Genomic DNA, 22160 nt, shown 5'->3' with positions numbered 1-22160 from the left:
ATCACCACTGTTAACACATTTGAGCAGCACCATGCATGGCAGGTCAGCAAACAGGTAAATCTTATTTTTTTAAACATTACACATAATATCTATAGTATGTGGCATATAATAAGTGCTGCTCAATAAATGGAAGTCATTGTTCAGTTTTTAGCTTAATATATCTTTTTTTTTTTCTTTTAACATAACATTTACTGAATGTTGCTAAGTATAAGGAGTAAGGGACATAAAATGAATGAGACTTGGTCTCTGCCCTTGAGAAACTCACAGTCGAGTTAAGGACTGTGAAATCATGTTTAAAGTTCCTTAGCCTTTTCCTTTGTGTCATCGTTTCTTCCCCGTCCATTGTTTCTCACAGCTTTCCTAATTCTGTGTGCCTCCCCAGCCTTTGAGACTGCTGATACGTGAGAAAGCCAGCAGTTGTCTTCTATTAATACAGGGTAATATCAAGAAAAACCTTTGGGCCAATATTGGATTTCAGAGTGGCACGTGCAGTTGACATTACAATACCAGTTTATGGTCTTTAGATGGGCCTATACACCTGGGCTCCAGCCTCTTTCCTGTGCCTTTAAACTGCCTTACTTCCATCTTTCCTCCCCTATACCCTACCCTTAATGTACTTGGTACATAAAAATAGAGGCTCCCATACCCAGGTAGTGATCAAGTATGTAAAGAGACAGCTGTACTTCATATAAACTAGGATTCGAGTGGGCCTAGGGTATATCACTAAATTTCCATTCTTATCTATAAAACAGTAATCGGAAAGCCTATTTCATAGGTTGCTGTGAGCATTAAAGCGAGATGATGTATTTTTAAATGCTTGTAAAGTACGAAGATAAGGTCATTATAATTTATATAAAATACTTAGTAGCTATGTTACTTGGGGCAAATTACCTCATCACTGAGCCAGTTTCCTCATCCTTTAAATGAAGATGGTGATATTCATTTAACAAATATTTATTGAGGACGTAGTCATTGCAGCTACATCCTGGGAATACAAAGATAAGTGACTGGAGAATGTAGGACACTGTGGTCTAGGGGAAGGAGACTTGCAAATCACACAAAAGGGTCAGTATGGTAATATGAGGAATGAACAAAATGTGCTATAGCAGTTTACAAGAAGGCATCAGAGAATGTCACAGAGTTTTGTTAGGGTTAAGCAAGATAAATGAAAAGTACTTCATGAATTCAAAAATGCTATACAAATAAGTTAGTTAAGTATCCCAAATGAATCAATAGTCTCAAACCATTATTGTTTCATTTCTTCACAAGACTTACTCTTTAGATGCATTTATTTCTTTGAGCTAGATTTTATGACCTCCTTAAGGGTAACCTGTAGTAGAGTATCCTGAAAGTAATGCTTTTGTCTAAAAGGATTTTTTTCATCCATTTTATCATTTTCTAGTTTTTAATCACTGAATTCAGGAAAAACTAGAAAATGTGTGCATATTTGGGGAGAGGATATACATCATTCCACCACAATGTTTAGTCACTGTTAACATTTTGGTGTATTCACATCTTAATGATAAGGGTAGTATTTAAGGAATAGGAAAAGAAATCTAGTAGGAAATTTTAAGGATAGGCATTTCCCAGAATAGGAAACAAAAAAGGTCCACTAACAAGAAAGGGTACTCAAACTAATAATCAGAAATGCAAATTTAAATAAGGTCATTTTTAGTCATTAGATTGGTAAAAAATAATTTGATAATATCAAGTCATCGTAAAAGGTATAAGGAAGAGTCTGGCCTTATAATACTGCCTACAAGTGGCGTAAATTGATACAGCTATTTTGGAGGCAATTTTGGCAAGTTGCAAGAGAGTACATACTATGTGATGCTATTTATGTTTTAAAAAAAACCATGGCAAACTGACAACTTTATTTGGGAGGAGGGATCATGGGGAACTTTACCTTTTTCTGTAATATGTGCATTTCTACTTCTGAAAAATATACTGAGAAGTACAGAGAATAATACAACAATCCCTGTCCCTACCCCCACTCCAGAACTGATCATTTTTAACATTTATTTTTGCCTTACATTTTTTTGTGGAGTTGGAAGTAATACAAGTTGAGTGTCCCTAATCCAAAATTCAAAATGCCCCAAAATGAGTTTCAACACGATGCCACAAGTGGAAAATTCTACGCCTAAGTACTTAACACTTTGTTTCATGAGCAGAATTATTAAAAATATTGTATAGGGTACAACGAACATTATTTGGGTGATGGTTACACTAAATGTCTAGACTTCACTACTACACAATATACCCATGTAACAAAACTGTACTTGTGCCACCTAAATTTATACGAGAAATTGTGTAAAATTACCTTCAGGCTGTATGTATAAGGTGTGTATGGAACATGAATGGATTTCGTGTTTAAACTTGAGCCCCATCCACAAGATGTCTCATGATGTATAGGCAGATATTCGAGAATCTGAAATCTGAAATCCTGCTGCTCCCAAGCACTGGATAGGAGATACTTAACCTGTATAGGTAAACAGGAGATACTTTTTTAATACCCAGCATTCCCTTCCCCCCTTACAATCAGTACAATGAATTGCTTGAATTTTTCTACTGTGAGAATGGTATAAATTATGAATGTAAGTAAAAGTTCAAAACCGATGTGGCCACACAAAAACCTATTATTAAATAATATTAAATTTGTACAGTATTTTAGAGTTTGTAAGAAGCATTCTGATTTTAGTAAGAATGCTTTGGGAATAGAACTTTTTTTCGTTTGCTCATTTTCTTGTTAACTCTTGTTTGAAAACATTTTCCTGAATTTGTTTTTAAGTAATCTTCATGACTGTAGAATTATACATGGCTTATTGTTGAAAAATACAGATAAACAGACAAATTTCCGCAAACCCCAAACTCACAGATAAAATACTCTTAACATTTTGGTATGCAGTTTCTTCTTCGAAGGCTTTTCTTAACTGCTCTGTAGCCATATTATATATTTTTTCAGAAATGCTCTTTTTAAAATGTAATTCATTACCTCCCTTCCAGCTTTCAATTTTGTATGAAAAATTTCAAACAAAAATGCTGAAAACATAGCACAATGAACATCTGTATACCATCAGCTGGATCCAACAATTAAGTATTTGCCATATTAGATTTATATGTACAGATGTGTGTTTAATTTTTCTCAACATTAGAAGTAAGGATGACACTATCCTTAAATCTTTCAGCTGCATGTCTTAAGAATAAGGACATCTCGGCCGGGCGCAGTGGCTCACACCTGTAATCTGAGCACTTTGGGAGGCCAAGGTGGGTGGATCATTTGAGGTCAGGAGTTCGAGACCAGCCTGGCCAACATGGTGAAAACCTGCCTCTACTAAAAATACAAAAATTAGCTGGGTGTGGTGGCACCTGTAGTCCCAGCTACTCGGGAGGCTGAGGCAGGAGAATCACTTGAACCCAGGAGGCGGAGGTTGCAGTGAGCTGAGATCACGCCACTGCATTCCAGCCTGGGCGACAGAGTGAGACTCTGTCTCAAAAAAAAAAAAAAAAAAAAGTAAGGACATCTACAAAACCACAATACCATTATCACGCCTAGGGAGTTTATTTTTTCTTAATATTATCTAATATCCGGTTCATATTCACATTTTCTCAGTTGTCCCCAAACTGTCTTTTTTTCCAAGCTGTTTTCTCCAAACTAGTGTAGAAATGGTATTTTTAACTTTGCTCTTCCCACATATTGACCCCTGTTCCATGTCTTTGTCATTATGTATACTTCTGTAGCATTTTTAACGGCTACATTGTATTCTATTGTATGCAGAATTTATTTAACCAGTTTGCTTTGTTCACACCTTTTGCTGTGTTCATACTTTTCCCTCAGGTGTCCCCAAACTGTCTTTTTTCAAGCTGTTTTCTCCAAACTAGTATAGAAATGGTATTGTTAAATTTGCTCTTCCCACATATTGACCCGTTCCATGTCTCTGTCATTATGTATACCTCTGTAGCATTTTTTTTTTTTTTTTTTTTTGAGACGGAGTCTCGCTGTCGCCCAGGTTGGAGTGCAGTGGCGCAATCTCGGCTCACTGCAGGCTCCGCCCCCTGGGGTTCACGCCATTCTCCTGCCTCAGCCTTTTAAGTAGCTGGGACTACAGGTGCCCGCCACCTCGCCCGGCTAATTTTTTTTTGTATTTTTAGTAGAGACGGGGTTTCACCGTGTTAGCCAGGATGGTCTCGATCTCCTGACCTCGTGATCCGCCCGCCTCGGCCTCCCAAAGTGCTGGGATTACAGGCGTGAGCCACCGCGCCCAGCTTCTGTAGCATTTTTAATGGCTACATTGTATTTTATTGTATGCAGAATTTATTTAACCAGTTTGCTGTGTTCACACTTTTCCAGTCCCAGTTTCTTATGATTTTAAGTAATGCCTCCTAACATACAGGTAATTCAGCATTCAGTAAATAAGTGTCAAATGAAAGAAAGAAGCATAGGTACATCCTAATAGATAAATATTTATGAGATCCATATTTTAATATTTTTAATTTTTTATTTCCATAGGTTTTTGGGGAACAGGTGATATTTGGTTACATGAGTAAGTTCCTTAGTGGTGATTTGTGAGATTTTGGTGCACCCATCACTGGAGCAGTATACACTGAACCCAATTTATAGTCTTTTATCCCTCACCCCTTTCCCATCCTTTCCCCCTGAGTCCCCAAAGTCCATTGCGTGACATCCATATTTATATCCATAAGAAATTTCTACAACCAGAATGTAAAAATGTAAGGCTTTTAATACTCATTGCTAAATTGGCCTTTAGAAAGGCTAACCTTGCATTTTTCACTGATATGTTTAGTATATGATACATCATCATTTACAATATTGTAGCACATCAGGATAAGCCTTGATAAATCAGAAGAGTATAAATCTGGATATAGCCAGTATCATTGTTGTAGATGGCTCACTGCATATATATACGTATATACATATACGTACGTACACGTATATACATAGACATATACATACACGTATGTACGTATACATATGTATACGTATGTACATACATATCTGCTGCCATATTTTTCCAGGGGCTAGTTTGACTCTTCTACCTTGGAGGGCTTTGCAGTTTGTTAACCCAATCTGGAGTCCAGGTCCCGGCTTCTTACATTTCTTTAAATATCTTGGTGAGACCAGCCTTAAAAGGAAGTATAGTCTGGAGAGATGCAGACATCACTAGAAGATATCCTTTTACGTAGAGAATTTTAGATTTTTGCTTTTAAAAAGTAAAGACAGGCTGCTTTTACGGGTGAATTCAGATCTCTCCCTCTAGCAAATTACCAACAGCTTTAAAAGGGTAGTCTTCATGTCCAACAGAAAAGTTGGATGATACCCTATATTTCCTATTATCCATATCAAACTCCTTATTTTATAGGCCCAGTTGTAGGAGTAATGACATATCCATGGTAACATGGCTGGATAGTGGTGAAATTGAGCATCAAACCCAGGTTACCTAGTCCAGCATTGTTTTCACTATGTTTTATCTCTCCTTAAAACTGAACTTTATTTCTAAATGTGCCATCTGGTGTCATCTGTAGAAATACAAAGTAAGTGGTCCTCTTCCTATGAGAAAGTTACTCCCCAAATAGGGGAATTTTAAAGTAGAAAGTCAACGTGAGAAAGGCAAAAATCCAAAGAAAGCTCAGTTTCTTTGCCCTTTTAACCGTAGTTACTACTTTCTGACATGAGATCAACTTGGAGCTCTTTCATGGAACAGTTCGATTTGGCCATGTGTTTTCATGCATGTATGGATGCTATAAATCAGTAGATGAGACTGAATTTCCTGCTTGTAAAACTTTTTCAAATTAAAGGGATGCTTTCTAAGTCCGTCTTATTTTCCCTTCCTTTTTTCAACTGTTTTAAACTATAACATGTTTGCTATTTTTAAAAAGATTGAAACAAAATAAATAATAGTTTACACCTTTTAGCATTATAGTTAAGTATTACTGTGTTAAGTATATACTTATGTTAAGTATTTTTATACTATGTTAAGCTTTTTATGCTGAAGTAATGGTGTGAAGTAGGTGTGTACTTTTATTTTCATCCAAATGGTTAGCCAGTAGCTCCTGTTTTTCTTCCTGGCAAAGTCTATTTGATCTTTAAAAATGTTCTTAGCTTAAAAGTGAATTATTTGCAGAAGTGTAGTTTTATTTTTTAAAAACCAAGGAATTTGTGGCAAGTAGAAAACTAGCATGGTTACTTTTAGCTGTTTAGTTTTTGAAAATAATTCAGATTGTTCATGTTTAATATTTAACATTTGTCTTAGACTGAAGGCAAAGTACTACAGATAGTGCTTTAAGGGATCTTAGTTATTGTACTTCCATTTTACATCATGTTGGAAGCCCAGAATGTCATAAGGTCTTAAAGCCAGTTGGTGGCTGAGAACTAGAGTACCTTTGCATACTTCACTTTCATTTCTAGCAAGCATCTTTCGTGTAATAGATATGTTTTAAAGCAGTAGATTGTTCAGAATTGTCTGGTTTATTTAAGAACATTTGAAATAACTATGTGCCAGGCTGTGTGGAGCACTATAAAGTTTACTCAGCCATTTTTTTCTATATGTTGGGACACCTTTGTTTTTAAAGGCTTTGTTTTACAACTTTCTTATCAGTGAACTAATTTGATCCTCATAACAAACCTGTGAAGTTGGAATTCTTTTCAACATCCTGGAAAGAGTTTGCTGCCAGGTTGATAATTGCTATAAATAACTTGCTCTTTTAAACCATGCAAAAGAATCTTTGTCTCCATTCCTTCCAAATTCATTTGAACCAGCTCAAAACAGTTGAGACCCAGTTAAAATTTTTGATTAAGTGGCATGGCCTGCACGTTATTTAGTAGACTGTTTACCTTTTGCAGAACTGTATAATTTGAGAATGAAACTGGAGCCTCCCAATCTCATTGTCATCAAAGTAGAGTTTAAGTTGTTGGTTGTCTGCAGTTATGGCTAACAGTATGGAGATTAGTATATACTGTATGTTCTCCTTCATATGTAGGTAATGTGTAGAAAGATTGAGGAGGCCAGCTCTTTTGCATATGATCAGATTTATATATCTGTATTTCTATCTTATCAATCTGTAGAATACCTAGCATAAGGTTGCTGCCTTTAGATTAATCTGGAGCCAAAAGAAATAGAACAAATAGCAATACGGCTTACTCTTTGCTGGGCACAATCCTATGAGATAGACTTGTTTATTTTACAGAGGTGACTGGACTCAGAGATGTATGACAACTTGTCTAAGATCACACACCTAGTAAATGGAATTTAGGCCCAGATCTGTCTGTTTCCCAGGCTTTTCCATTATGCTGTTGTCCTTTACTTCATTTTTACTTTTCTTCCAGTGGTAGTCTTCAGCCTCTACTTTTTTTTTTTTTTTTTTGAGATGGAGTCTTACTTTGTCACTCAGGCTGGAGGGCAGTGGCATGATCTCGACTCACTGCAACCTCCACCTCCCGAGTTCAAGCGATTCTTCTGCCTCGGCCTCCCGAGTAGCTGGGACTACAGGCGTGTGCCACCACGCCCAGCTAATTTTTGTATTTTTAGTAGAGACGGGGTTTCACCATGTTGGCCAGGCTGGTCTTGAACTCCTGATGTCGTGATCCACCCACCTCAGCCTCCCAAAGTGCTAGGATTATAGGGGTGAGCCACCGCGCCCGGCCGGGGAGGTTTGATCTTTAGAGATGCTGCTTGTTTCTCTGTAAACCCAAGGACATGAGAGAATTGGAGCTGAATAATGCAAAAGGGGTGGAATTCTGTTTCTTTGGTATCTGGTACCATCTTTATTGTATTTGACAGTAGTCTATCATGTGGCTTTGGGAAAAAAATACCATATACCTGTGTTTCATAGATGAAAGGGAAATACAAGGGAAAACATTGTCATGGCTAGGTAGACAGTGTCTTAACTTTCTTTAGGGCATTGGTTCCTAATGTTCTTCAGGTCATAGATCCTTTTAAGAAGCCAGTGAAAGCTGTTGACCGTCTTCCGGGAAAAAGACCAACATATGTAAAATTTCCCACAGAATTTCAGGGTTTTTGTAGTGGTCATCCTTCAGTATAGGATGAGGAATTCTAAAGATTCCTCTACACTTGTTTTTCTCTATATGTCATTAAGATGTCTAAATTGCTATGTTGTTTGTTCTTGTATTTCTTAGTACAGGCGTCCCCGACTTAATGATGGTTCAACTTAGGATTTTTTGACTTTACAATGGTGTGAAAGCGAAACACATTTAGTAGAAAGCATACTTGAGTACCCACATAACCATTTTGTTTTCCACTTTCAGTCGATATTAAGTTACATGAGACATTGAACATTTATTATAAAACGGGCTTTGTGTTAGATGATTTTGCCCAACTGTAAGCTCTAATGTAAATATTGCAAGCATGTTTAAGGTAGGCTAGGCTATGGTGTTTGGTCGGTTAGGTACAGTAAGTGCATTTTTGACTTAGATATTTCCAGTTTACAATGGGTTTATTGGGATATAATCCCATCATATGTTGAAGAGCAACTGTATATATTTTTCTAGACTTATTTTTCTACACAGTGGTCAAAGGGGTAAGCTTGGCTAACTGTGTCACTTTTGCTTAAAGATATACTCTGTATTATGCAAATTTAATTTATCTTCTGTATTGATCTTATAATTGGTTGTGTTTTCAGCCTTTGGGCATGAGGAAGTTGTAATTCTCTTTTTTTGTGTATTGACTTCGTTGCCTTTATATTACGATTGCTTCTAATCTATTTTATTTCTGATTTTTTTCCTTATTTTCTACATTTCTGTACACCTGGCTATCTGAGTATTCATCTCAATGCCCTGCATATAGTATGTTTACAATTGTTGAATGGAAAGATGAAGGTTAAATGAATCTAAATTGTTTTTTTCAGTTCACCAAGAGTTTAATGTGACTTGGATTTTTTTTAGTTTTGTTAAGCATTTACTGGATAGTTACTCATTTATTAATCTGCTATTAATAAATGACAGTTCATATGCTGGTACAGGAATGCAAAGATAAATATGATACAGTCCCACTCTTGCAGAACTCAGCAAGCATAGTGGGGAGACTGTCAGGTAAGTAAAGAGGTGTGCTGATTGAGGATCAATATGCAGGATATAGTTGGGGCTAAATAAAGCATGTGGGGAGCTGAGGGAAATATTATGTAATATCATAGCACTGGTAAGAGAGGTAAGCAGGGACCAGGTCCTAGAGGTCTTGGATGCTGGTTTAAATAAGGAGTTTGTACTTGATGTGGGTAGGTTTTGAGTTTTAGGGAGATTGCTCTGGCAACAATGTGGAGGATAGAATGGATGGATCCAGCAGGAAAAAGTCTCACTTTAAAATAACTTCAATTTATGAGACTTTTCAAAACATATACAAAAATAGAAAAAAGCATAATGAACACCCGTGTAACTGTCACCCAGCTTGAACAGTGATCAACACAGGGCTATTGTTTTATTTATACCCCGCTCCTCCCCTCTATTTTTATTAAAGCAAGTTCCTAAGTCACAGAATGGCAAAGCATATATTGAATAATAATCTAATGCCATGGCTCTCAAGGCTGGCCTGTGCTGCCAAATCACCTGTACAGCTTGAAAAAAATAATCCCCACTTCAGACCTACTGAATTAGATAGCTTTGAAATGCCTGTGTGGTCAGGCATTTTTAGTTTTCAAAATAAGTCTCGGGTGAAGTAAGTTATTTTTAAGATAATTTTAAAATAACTTCTGACAAATGAAAATACTTTCCTGAACTCATTGAATGCTGCCTGTGGCCCTTCTGGGTGAAATTCACCTATTCGATACAGGCAGGCTTTTCTTATAAATTTTTATTTATTTTTTGTAGAGACGAAGTCTCACTCTGTGGCCCAGGCTGGTCTCGGGAAAACTCCTGGCCTCAAGTGATCCTCCAACCTCAGGCTTCCAAAGTGCTGGGATTACAGGCATGCAGCCAGAAACTGACAGTTCTTAAGGTGTAGACTAGGAATATTCCAGAGCACCAATTTAAAATGTGTAGACAAGGAGTCTGTTCCTCTCCTGCTTAATTTGCTTAACTTACACTTAGGCATTGCTGCTTTTATTTTTTGTTGAGAATACCAAGAAGGGCTCCTTAGCATGCTGCCATTTCCTCTGTATTGGTAAAATTGATAATCTGCAACTTTGGTGAGCCATGTTTGGTTGCCTAGTTCTTCTGATGCCAGTTTCTCTAAGTAATTGGGAGTATCCGGGAAGGATAACTCCCAGATCTGCAGCTTCCCCAGACTGTTTGAATAGAGGATGTGGCAGGAGATGTGTTCTCAGATACCATTCTCACGTTCAAAGTCAATGTTGGAGGTTTCAGATTCCTCTTTCTTAGTATCCCTCCCTGCCCATATTTTCTTTGCTTAAGCATAACTGCAGTGCAGAGAAACACCCAGAGCCAGCATAAACTCTTAATCTGAGGTATAGTGTGTTTTCAGATTTTAAATGAGAGACTCCTTCAAGGTATTTCTGCAAATAATTTCCAGATTTGTCTTGGGTGAGTAAAGGCTATTTTTCAGTTGCTTTATTATGACACTTTACTGTCAGTGCCCAGTAAAACCTAGGTCAGCAGTTCTCAGGGCACTTGAGAGTCATGTTTTATGTGGCTAAGGATAGGGAGACTGGTGTCTGTAGGAGAGGGGCGTAGCAAGGTGGGCTGTGCATATAGACATTATGTGCAATGTAGAGTTGTGGAACAGATTTGGGTTTGAATCCACGTTTTACCACTTAATAGGTATGTGGCCACTCTCAGTAAACTGGGCACAGTCTTCATCTCCAAGGATTAAAGATAATGCACAATAGGTATAGAGTAAGTGTTAGCTATTTTTTTATGATTATAAATGTTTTTCACAATATTTGTTGAGTGGATATTAATGTATTAATAGATAATCAGAAACTAGATAGGATGGAAAGGCCTGACAATTATGTGGTGTCCCCTTTAACAAATCATAATCAGTGACACCTATTCCTCTATAATCAAATAGTGAATATCAGGCTGGATTTCAAGATGCATCTTACTGCTTGTTGACATGAAGAATGCTCAGGACAGCTCTCACCTGAATTTACTTTCAGAGACTGTAAGGCAAAAGGAAATCGTTGCAAGGCAAAAAATAAAGTATTTTGCTTTGTGGTACTTTGGAGTTTAGTTTTCTCCAAGCATTTTTTGTTTAAGAACTGCCATAATGCTTCCATGATTTCTATGGGGATTTTAGGCTCATTTTGATTCATCCCCACTCCCATACTTACGTGCAACATCTCTTACCTGCTAATAATCAACCAAAGTGCCTCCTGTGTGCCAAGCTCCAAACACCAGAAGATGTAGGGAAGAAGCTCCTAGAGTAGGCAGCAGCTAATCTAAGGCATTTGTTTAGATGGTGTTCTTAATCTGGTGCATGTCCTTTGGCTCAGGGGCCAGTGTTTTCTTCCTTAAGGAAAATTTTAGGCCTGGCACAGTGGCTAACGCCTGTAATCTCAGCACTTTGGGAGGCTGAGGCCAGGAGGATTGTTTTAACTCAGGACTTCGAGACCAGCCTGGACAACATGGCGAAAACCCTGTCTGTACAAGAAATATAAAAATTAGCCAGGCGTGGTAGAGTGTGCCTGTGGTCCCAGCTACTCTGGAGGCTAAGGTGAGAGGATTGCTTAAGCCTGGGAGGTTGAGGCTGCAGTGAGCCAAGTTCATGCCGCTGCACTCCAGCCTAGGTGACAGAATGAGACCCTGTTTCTTTAAAAAAACAAATTACAAAAGGAAATCTGATTATAAATGGATCCATGATTTATAGGAAATTTGGAAGGATTAGAAAAGCATGAAGCATAAATAAAACTATGTGTTACCCTGCCACCTAGAGGCAACCATTAGAGGCCAACTACTAATAATGTGTATTTCTTCCCTTCCCAGGTTTTTTTTTTTTTTTTACTTTCCCACCCTGTGGCAGACATTTTCTCATAAATAGGGAAGTGATAGGTACAGAGTACAATGTAATCACATATGGTGGGATATCCAGTCAAGATTTGAGGGGTTCGGGAGAGGATTGTCCAAATTCTGGATATCATTCTGTTCAAACCTGCATAAGTGCTTATATTACAGTGAAATAGAGGCTAAATGGTCCCCTACCCCCAATTTTCAAAGGGATTCTTAAACAGTTACTCCGTCTTTTCAAGACAGTTTGCAGCCACTTGAGAACATAAGCTAGTGTCTTTATTTACCTTTTCCTCTACATTTCAGTGACCCCATAATTCTCTGCTTCCATTTACAGCCAGTATATATATATTTTTCCCCCGAGACGGAGTTTCACTCTTGTTGCCCAGACTGGAGTGCAATGGTGCAATCTCGGCTCACTGCAACCTCCGCCTCCCGGGTTTAAGCGATTCTCCTGCCTCAGCCTCTGAAGTAGCTGGGATTACAGACATGCGCCACCACACCCGGCTAATTTTTTTGTATTTAGTAGAGACGGGGTTTCACCATGTTGGTCAGGCTGGTCTCAAACTCCTGACCTTGGGTGATCCACCCACCTTGGGTGATCCACCCGCCTCGGCCTCCCAAAGTGCTGGGATTACAGGCGTGAGCTACCGCCCCTGGCCCAACATTTTCAGAAGAGGTTTTTACACATACCATTTATGCTTTCTCACTTTCCATTGATTCCCTGACTCTAGTCTGGCTTCCATTCCCTCCATCCCACTGAAACAATTGCTTGTCAAATTGTCTCTATTACCAATTTCAGTGGACATACCTCATTTTGACATTTGATGCAGTTGATCACTCTTGCCATCTTTCGTCTCTCGTGATAGCATAATTAGCTAGTTTTGCTCTTTCCTCACTAGCCTCTCCATTGCTGGGTTTTCCTTCTTTCCTTACCTTTACACTTTTATTGTATTTTTTTTGGTAGAGACGGGGTTTCACCATGTTGCCCAGGCTGCTCTCGTTTAAGGAATCTGCCCTCAGCCTCCCAAAGTGCTGAGATTATAGGCTTGAGCCATTGTACCCGGCCCCTTCTTTGCCTTACCTTTAAATGCTAGAGCAAATGACTCAGTTGTGGGCCTCCTCCTTTCCTTCTTTGTAAGCAGTCATCTCCAGACCCATGGCTTCAAGTAATATATGTGTGCTGACAATCACAGATTTTATTCTTAATGCATACGTCTTTCCTGAACTCCATTCTACAAATATTTGCATACCTATCATGTGGAAGATACTGTGCTAGGTACTGAGAGCTTAACATCTTAGAAAATCAAACCAGTAATTACAATTGATACTTGTTATGAAGGAAATTGGAAATAAACGGGGTGCTATAATAGAAAAATTACAGTGGGACCAACTTGAGGTGGGTTGTCATGGAAAGCCTCTCTGGGTCTTAGTTTAAATGTCAGTTCCTCAAATGGAACTAGTTGTGGGAAAGGAGGGGTGGCAAAAACATTCCAGCGGCGAACTTAGAGTGTTCCAAGAACTAAATGGAAAGAATAATTACACAGTTGAGGAAACAAGCATAGAGAGGTGGATTTGTCCGCGGTTATGCAGTGAGTAAGTGATATAGCAGGGATTCTAGCCCAGGTTTTCTGAGTCTGTATTCTGATCTAGTGCTTCTTAAACTTTGTTATATGGATCACCTAAGGATCTTGTTAAAATGCAGGTTCTGACTCCTCATATCTAGGTGGGGCCTGAAATTCTGCAACTTTTAATAACTCCCAGGTGATGTCAGTGCTGCTGATCCTTGGACCACACTTGATTAGTAAGGCTAGTCTTTCACTACATCCAGCTGCTCTTGAGCCAGATTTGGGAACTACAGGTGTCCTGTGCCCTTAAACTGATTCAGTATTGAAAGTCATTATTTTTAAACATTATCAACCGGAGGTGATTACTATAGAATATGAGTCACGCTTTGAGTGGCTTCCCTCAGGATATTTTAGTTGTATACACTTGTTCTGCAGGTAAACTGTACAAAACCAAGATTCAAACCTCAGGGGTGTAAGGAAAGGTTGGGGGAATAAGGAAGTGAAAAAAAATATTAGATAAAAGTATTGAAGTAATGGTAATAGATACGGATGGTGATTCATAGTAATTCACTTGTTTTCTTTGAAGTTGGCTATCTTTCTAACCTAAGTTTAGGAAGAAATGTTTATTATATATAGAGATTGCTTGGTGCCCTGAGTTCTGGTTCTGACCCAACAAAGGCAGTAGGCCATTTCTAGGAATTTGTTTCAAACTAACTTATTTTTGTTGAAGGATTTTTTTTTTTAATGTAATAGGGTTTTCACCTGATTAACTTCTAAGAGGTAGAACTCATTCCCCAGTTACTGTTCCTTTCATTAGTGAAATTACAGCATCTCAGCTTCTCATCTTGGGCCCCAGTTTCCTCTCTTGGAGTAATTTTTTCAAACAAATAGGATTCAGCAGTCTAGAAGAATCTGTCACAAATTTTTATTCTTATCTGCCAATATTTTGTAGTAATAAAACTGGTTTTAAAAAAAGGTGAGGCTGGGTGCCGTGGCTCACGCCTGTAATCCCAGCACTTTGGGAGGCCGAGGCGGGCGGATCACAACGTCAGGAGATCGAGACCATCCTGGCTAACACAGTGAAACTCTGTCTCTACTAAAAATACAAAAAATTAGCTGGGTGTGGTGGCGGGCGCCTGTAGTCCCAGCTACTCGGGAGGCTGAGGCAGGAGAATGGCGTGAACCTGGGAGGCGGAGCTTGCAGTGAGCCGAGATTGCGCCACTGCACTCCAGCCTGGGCGACAGAGCAAGACTCCATCTCAAAAAAAAAAAAAAGGTGAATCGCATGTTATTAAAGCATGGACTTGGTAGTCAGACCTGGATTTAGATCTTGGTGCTAACATTTACTGACCAAGAAAGGTACTTTTTTTCTCTCTTACTTCAGTTTTCTATCTGTAAATAGAGGCAAAACTTGACTTGAGTGGTGAGGACTGTATGAAAAAATATCATATGAATTCCCTGGGTAGCATGTCTGAAACTGTATTCTTTGGAATACTTCAATTGGACTTTGAGTAGATGCCACTTGAGAAAATGGTTCTGTGCGCTAATAAGCCTCCTTTACCTAAGATGTCTTAGAGCCATTAATAATGTCAACTAGCTATGTGACTGCCCTAGTGGAAGAGAAATTCTGTCTATAACATTTCCCAAATTACAGGATTCTTGTCTCCCTTTATAGAGCAAGACATTCTAACACACTTTGGGGAACTCCAGTCTCAGTATTGTCTGGCTTGTAATGGACACTCAGTATACTAACGTTCCCCCCTCCCACCGTTGAAACCAGTTTTAGAAATATGAGAACACAACAACTTCTAAATTTTTAAAGTTGATGTCTCATGGACAGTGATGTCTTGGTTTTTTAAACTACAAATGTTTCTTGCAGTAGAATTATAGACACCAAGGTAGGATTGCACTTGTTATGGGAACATTTGTGTGTGTGCATTCATATTGGCTCTGTTATTTTATTGGGTGCATCAAATGCTTACACTTGGGACTTAGAGTCTAGCGCCACTCATGCAAATAACCTGAGATGATTTAGAATTATGCCACCAGCATAGTTTCTAGGCATCCAGAGTCTTGTGTTGGCAGCAGAAGTACCCCAAGCTAAGCTGTTTCCGTGGGGGGTCTGGCTGTAGTTCCAGGCTCCCTAGCTTCCTTGGTTCCTCTTAGTTTTCTGCACGTGGAGCTCTAGCCTTCTGTCAGTTCTGTGAGCTATCAGATACTCTCCAGTAAATTACTTGGCTGCATTAATTATCCAGTCTTTCTGTAGTTACAGACACTTGACTAGTATAGTACACTAGGTCAAAACAGCATTAGTTAGAGCAAGTTGCTTATTTGTTTGAAGATTCATCAGTGACTCATCTGCATTAAAAAAGTAAAATGGTTATGATTTGCTTATTTCAGTGCATAAGTTACTCTGTGCTCTTGTTTTGGAGGATTGTTTTTTTAAAATAGACTTTATTTTTAGAGTAGTTTTACATTCCCAGCAAAATCGAGCAGAAGGTACAGAAATTTCCCATATACTGCCTGCCTCCACACACGCATAGCCTCCCTTGTTATCAACATCTCCCACTAGAGTGGTACACTTGTTACAATTGATTAATCTACATTGATACATCATTATCACTCAAAGGCCATAGTTAACATTAGGGTTTACCCATGGTGTATACTTTTGGGGTTTAGACACATAATAACATATGTCCACCATTGTAGTATCATACAGAGTAGTTTCACTGGCCAAAAAATCCTCTGTGCTCCACCTCTTCATTCTTCCCTCCCCACTAACCCTCCTCAACCACTGATTTTTTTACTGTCTCTATAGTTTTTTCTTTTCTAGAATGTCATGTGGTTGGAATCATACAGTATGTAGCCTTTTTGTACTGATTTCTTTCACTTACTAATATGCATTTAGGTTTCCTCCATGTTTGTTCATGGCTTGATAGCTCGTTTCTTTTTAGTACTGAATAATACTCCATTGTCTGGATGTACCACAGTTTATCCATTCACCTACCAAAGGACATTGTGGTTTCTTCCAAGTTTTGACAATAGTGAATGAAGGTACTATAAACATCCATGTGCAGGTTTTTGTGTGGACATAAGTTTTCAACTCCTTTGGGTAAATACCAGGGAGTATTGATTGCTGGGTCATGTGGTAAGAGTAGTTTTGTAAGAAACTGCTGAACTGACTTCCAAAGTGGCTGTACTATTTTGCATTCCCACCAGCAATGAGTGAATGTTCCACTTGCTCCACATCCTCACAAGCATTTGGTGTTGTCAGTGTTCTGGGTTTTGGCCGTAGTGATATACCATCATGGTTTTAATTTGCATTTCCATGATGCCGCATGATGTGGAGTATCTTTTCATATGTTTATTTGCCATCTGTCTGTCTGTGGTGAGGTGTATGTTAAGGTCTTTGGCCCATTGGCCCATTTTTAAATCAGCTTGTTTTCTTACTGTTGAGTTTTAAGAGTTCTTTGTGTATCTTGGGTAACAGTCCTTTGTATGTCTTTTGCAAATATTTTCTGTCAGTCTGGCTTGTCCACTTATTCTTTTGACAGTGTCTTTTACAGAGCAGAATATTTTACATTTAGGTCTGTGATCCATTTTGACTTAATTTTTGTGAAACATGTAATTTCGGTTTAGATTTTTTTTTTTCGCATGTATGTATCGAGTTGTTCCAGCACCATTTGTTGAAAAGACTATCTTTTGTCCATTATATTGACTTTGCTTCTTTGTCAAAGATCATCAGTTGACAATATTTATGTGGGTCTACTTCTGGGCTCCCTAATTCTGTTCCATTGATTTGTTCATTCTTTTACCGGTACAATACTCTTACTTACTGTTGTCTTATGATAAGACTTGATTTTGGGTAATGTAGGTCTTCTGACTTTGTTCTTCTCCTTTGATATTGTGTTGGCTATCGTGGATCTTTTGCCTCTTCATATAAATTTTAGAATCAGTTTGTCAGTATTCATATAACTTGTTGAAATTTTAATTGGAGTTGCATTGAATCTGTGGAGTTGGAAATGACTTAACATTTTGGCAGTATTGAATCTTCCTATCCATGGACTTGGAATATCTCTCCATTTAATTGTTCTTTGATTTCTTTCATCAGAATTTTATAGTCTTCCTTGTATAGACCTTATACATATTTTGTTAGATTTATATCTAAGTTTTTCAGTTTTGGGGTGCTAATATAAATAAAATGTTTTTTATTTCAAATTCTGCTTGTTCGTTGCTGGTATATAGGAAAGCAATTGACTTTTTTTTTTTTTTTTTTTTTTTTTTTTTGAGACGGAGTCTTGCTTTGTCGCCCCAGGCTGGAGTGCAGTGGCGCCATCTCGGCTCACTGCAAGCTCAGCCTCCCAGGCTCATGCCATTCTCCTGCCTCAGCCTCCCGAGTAGTTGGGACTACAGGCGCCCGCCACCACGCCTGGCTAATTTTTTGTGTTTTTAGTAGAGACGGGGTTTCACCGTGTTAGCCAGGATGGTCTCGATCTCCTGACCTTGTGATCTGTCCGCCTCAGCCTCCCAAAGTGCTGGGATTGCAGACCTGAGCCACCGCGCCTGGCCAGCAATTGACTTTTGTATATTAACCTTATATCCTGCAAACTTGGTGCAATTGCTTGTTAGCTCCAGGGTGTTTTTCCTTATTTCAGATTTTCTGCATGTATGATCATGTCATCTCTGACAAAAAGACAGTTCTGTATCTTCCTTCCCAATCTTTATAATTTTTATTTCCTTTACTGCTTTAGCTAGGACTTTCAATACAGTGTTGGAAAGCAGTGGTAAGAGAGGACATCTTTTTCTTTTTTGAGACGGAGTCTCACTCTGTCGCCCAGGCTGGAATGCGGTGGCGCGATCTCTGCCTCCTGGATTCAAGCAATTCTCCTGCCTCAGCCTCCTGAGTAGCTGGGATTAAGGGATTTTGCCATGTTGGCCAGGCTGGTCTTGAACGCCTTACCTCAAATGATCCGCCCACCTAGGCCTCCCAAAGTATTGGGATTACAGGCATGAGCCACTGCGCCTGGCCTTTTTTGTTTGTGATTATTTAAGGGGGAATGCTCCTAGTTCCTGACCATTAAGATATTAGTTGTAGCTTTTTTTGTAGATACTTTAATCAATTTGAAGAAGTTCTCTATTCCTAGTTTACTGAGATTGTTTGACTTTTCACTGTTGAATTTTGAGAGTTCTTTATGTATTTTAGATACTATATATGGTTTGCAAATATTTTCTCCTAGTAAATTTTATTGTTCTATATTTAAGTGATTCATTTTGAGTTAATTTTTTATATAAAGTGTGAGGCTTAGGTCGAAGTTCATCTTTTTTGCCTGTGCATGTCTGCTTTTTCTGGCACCATTTGTTGATAAAACTATCTTTCCTTGACTGAATTGTTTTTTTTTTTTTAACCTTTGTCAAAAATCAGTTGGGCATATTTGTATGAGTCTATTTCTGGGTTCTCTATTCTGCTCTATTGATATTTGTATATATATCAGTACTACTTGATGTCTGTAGCTATATAGTAAGTCTTAAAAGTGGGTAGGGTAATTCAATTCCTCCCTCTTTTATTTTTTTCCAAAATTGTTTCAGCCATTGTTGTTCTTATACAACATATACACTTTAGAATAATCTCAGCTTATTTACAAAAAAAAATCTTGCTGGGATTTGAATAGGAATTATATTAAACCTATATAACAATTTTAGGAGATTTGACATCTTTACTAGAGTCTTAGATCTCTCCATGTATTTAGATCTTTGATTTTTTTTTTTTTTTTTTTTTTTTTTTGAGACTGGAGTCTCGCTCTGTTGCCCAGGCTGGAGTGCAGTGGCACTATCTCGGCTCACTGCAAGCTCTGCCTCCCGGGTTCATGCCATTCTCCTGCCTCAGCCTCCTGAGTAGCTGGGACTACAGGTGCTCGCCACCACGCCTGGCTAATTTTTATTTTTTTTTTATTTTGAGATGGAGTCTCGCTCTGTCGCTAGGCTGGAGTGCAACGGTGCAATCTAGGCTCACTGCAACCTCCACCTCCTAGTTTCAAGCAATTCTTCTGCCTCAGCCTCCCAAGTAGCTGGGATTACAGGCTTGTCCTATCACACCCGGCTACTTTTTTTGTATTTTTAGTAGAGACGGGGTTTTACCGTGTTAGCCAGGATGGTCTCCATCTCCTGACCTCATGATCCGCCCGCCTCAGCCTCCCAAAGTGCTGGGATTACAGGTGTGAGCCACTGCGCTTGCCTGGCCTTTGTTTTTTTAAGATGGAGTCTCGCTCTGTTGCCCAGGCTGGAGTGCAGTGAGCCACTGCGCCCATCCTCTGGGAGGCTTTTAAAATAGATTTCTTGGGTTTTCTATGTGGATGATCCTTTGACATCTGCAAATAGGGACCGTTTTTATTTTTTCTTTTCTTATCTGTGTGCCTGTTATTTCTTTTTCTTACTGTATTATATTGGCTAGAACTTTCAGCAGTATGTTGAATAAAAGTCATGATAACAGACATCTTTGCCTTGTTCCTAATCTTAGAGGGAAAGCATCAGTTATTTGAGTTGTATTGAGGCTGGCTGCTGCGTCTTGCAGCAGGGGCAGTTTAATAGCCTCCCTGCAAATGACTGAAGCGACAATAGTGTGACAGCCACTTGCGTAAGACGTTTGTGAGAAAAGGGGAGGAAAAAAGCCTTGAGAGTAAGCGTACAAATAGCTCAGCTTATAGTTTCCACCACATGGACAGGATTGTTGCCAGAATCCTGTTGGCTTCATTTGAGATATTTTGAGGTTGTTGGCACCAGGCATTTTGTTCATTTTGTATTGATACTGAGATAACTTTTTAAAAAGTAATCTGGAATTACATACCCTAAATATCAACCATAGAAAACATTTTTTCTTCTTAAGGAATGGTCTCTGCAGAAATGTTTTAGAACGTATTCTGAATTTTTCACAAACTCTTCCTTGAATGCCTGCTGATTGAATGGATACAGGTCATACAGGCAAATACACGCTATTTCCATAGTACTGAGTATATTGGACTAAATCTAGGCAAAAAGCTGCCTAAAATTTATACTGTAATTGGTCAGCTTTATATTATGGCAGCCTTCTTGGGGGAGGAACATTGATTTCTAGTGACTGCCACTGATTTAAATACATTGTTAATAGCAGAATCTTTTGTGTGTAAAGAGCCTGCAACCCACTTCTACCTCTGTGCATGTCTTAGTTGCTAACAGGAGAAACTTATTTCTTCTTGTGCTTTGGAGGACTTGTCTGCCATCAAAGATCTAGGGATTATACAGTGGATCTGATCAGGCTGTTGTCTGCTTTTGAGCCTTCCAAATTACATGGCTTAATAAAATGATTGTTTTCTGTGCTCAGAATATTTCTGTTGTGATCCTTATACTTCATTTTCTAGTTGAAAAAAGTGTTGTTTTGCGTTTGCTCCTATGATACAACTAATACATTTTTATTGGTAGGAACAGTAAAAGGTGCATAGGTAAAACAGTCATACTTAATCCTTTTGGTTAACAATGAATTAATATTCTGATGCCTAGCACCTCTAAGCTGTTTTCTTTAGACATAAGTTTTATACCGTATGTTCTGTGTTGTAATCTTTTTATTTCATCATGAACATCTTTGTGCATTACATAGTTGTCTGCAATATTTTTAACAGTTGTGCGATATTCCATTTTAAACCAGTCGTATTTTGGACATTTGATCTTTTTTTTAGCCTTGTGATGGAACAGTAGGTCTTCTTCAGTCTTTTACTGTTATACATGGTCATGCAGTATGGATTCTTGGGGTTAAATATTTGTGTACATCTTTACGACTTTCTTTGGATTAATTCCTAGAAATGGAAGTTATCAGGAAACTGCAGGGCTATGGTGAGTTTTTCCATCCTGAGATGTGTTGCAAACATTGTACACTCTTATTTTCAATGAAGAGTTTGAGATGCTTGTAAAAGAAAAAAAATTTTTTCATTTTGGCTTGATTTGGTTTCAGTCTTGTGCAACATAGGGATGTGGGCCAGTTTGATCTGGAGAGATTCTTTACCTCTCTCTACCCGATAGCTGTGCCTCTCAGTTGGCATAGCATCATAACTCCAGTGTTTTTACTTTAAGCATTTTGCATTGCTCTTCATTCTGTATTGTCTATGTCCAAGCTTGTAGAGCTCAAGATTGTAGCTTTAAGTTCTCACTTCTTTTGGGATTTTCTTTTTTCAGATCGTAAAGCTGAAAATTGAAATCATGAAAGTAGACAGGACTAAACTGAAGAAGACACCTACTGAGGCTGTAAGTATCCAAAAGTTTACTTTGCTTATTTTTTCTTCATTAAAAAATAAAAAAAAATTTGTGAACAGTTCATCCATGCTCTTCAAATCTCATCACCCATATATACAAAAGGCAGTAAAACAACAACTTGTCTAGAAACAGTAAGATTTTCTTTTGAACTTCCCTGGATCAAAAAAATGGATAGCCAAGAGACCAGTGGAAAGTGAACACTGATCAGTTAGTTCTTCGTAGCTGTGTGTGCCTGAAGTCAGCTCTCAGGCTGCTGTGCAATTCCTTCCTATGCAGAAAGGATGTGTAGTATAATGGAAAGAGCAGAAATGGGTTCAGATTTTTAATGTACTTCTGGGATCTTGCAATTTTGTTTTTTAGAAAATGAAAGTGGTAACATCTTTCTT

At 38.4% G+C, this 22160-nt stretch overlaps 1 protein-coding gene across 30 annotated transcripts in view; it reads left to right on the top strand.

The window, feature by feature from the left end:
- The window catches only part of HUWE1 (HECT, UBA and WWE domain containing E3 ubiquitin protein ligase 1), a 154084-nt gene that overhangs the window by 10958 nt on the left and 120966 nt on the right, over positions 1-22160 (top strand). For all 30 annotated transcript variants that reach the window (XM_031006086.3, XM_063702832.1, XM_063702831.1 and 27 more), the window contains one exon: positions 21697-21765. In XM_031006086.3, the coding sequence (XP_030861946.2) occupies positions 21721-21765 (45 nt within the window). In that variant the 5' untranslated portion in view covers positions 21697-21720. The remainder of the gene's footprint in view (positions 1-21696; positions 21766-22160) is intronic.

This window comes from Gorilla gorilla, chromosome X (genome assembly GCF_029281585.2).
Source record: "Gorilla gorilla gorilla isolate KB3781 chromosome X, NHGRI_mGorGor1-v2.1_pri, whole genome shotgun sequence".
Classification (NCBI taxonomy): Eukaryota; Metazoa; Chordata; class Mammalia; order Primates; family Hominidae; genus Gorilla; species Gorilla gorilla.
The sequence above is the reverse complement of the archived record's forward strand: the minus strand, read 5'-3'. Positions and strand labels throughout refer to the sequence as shown.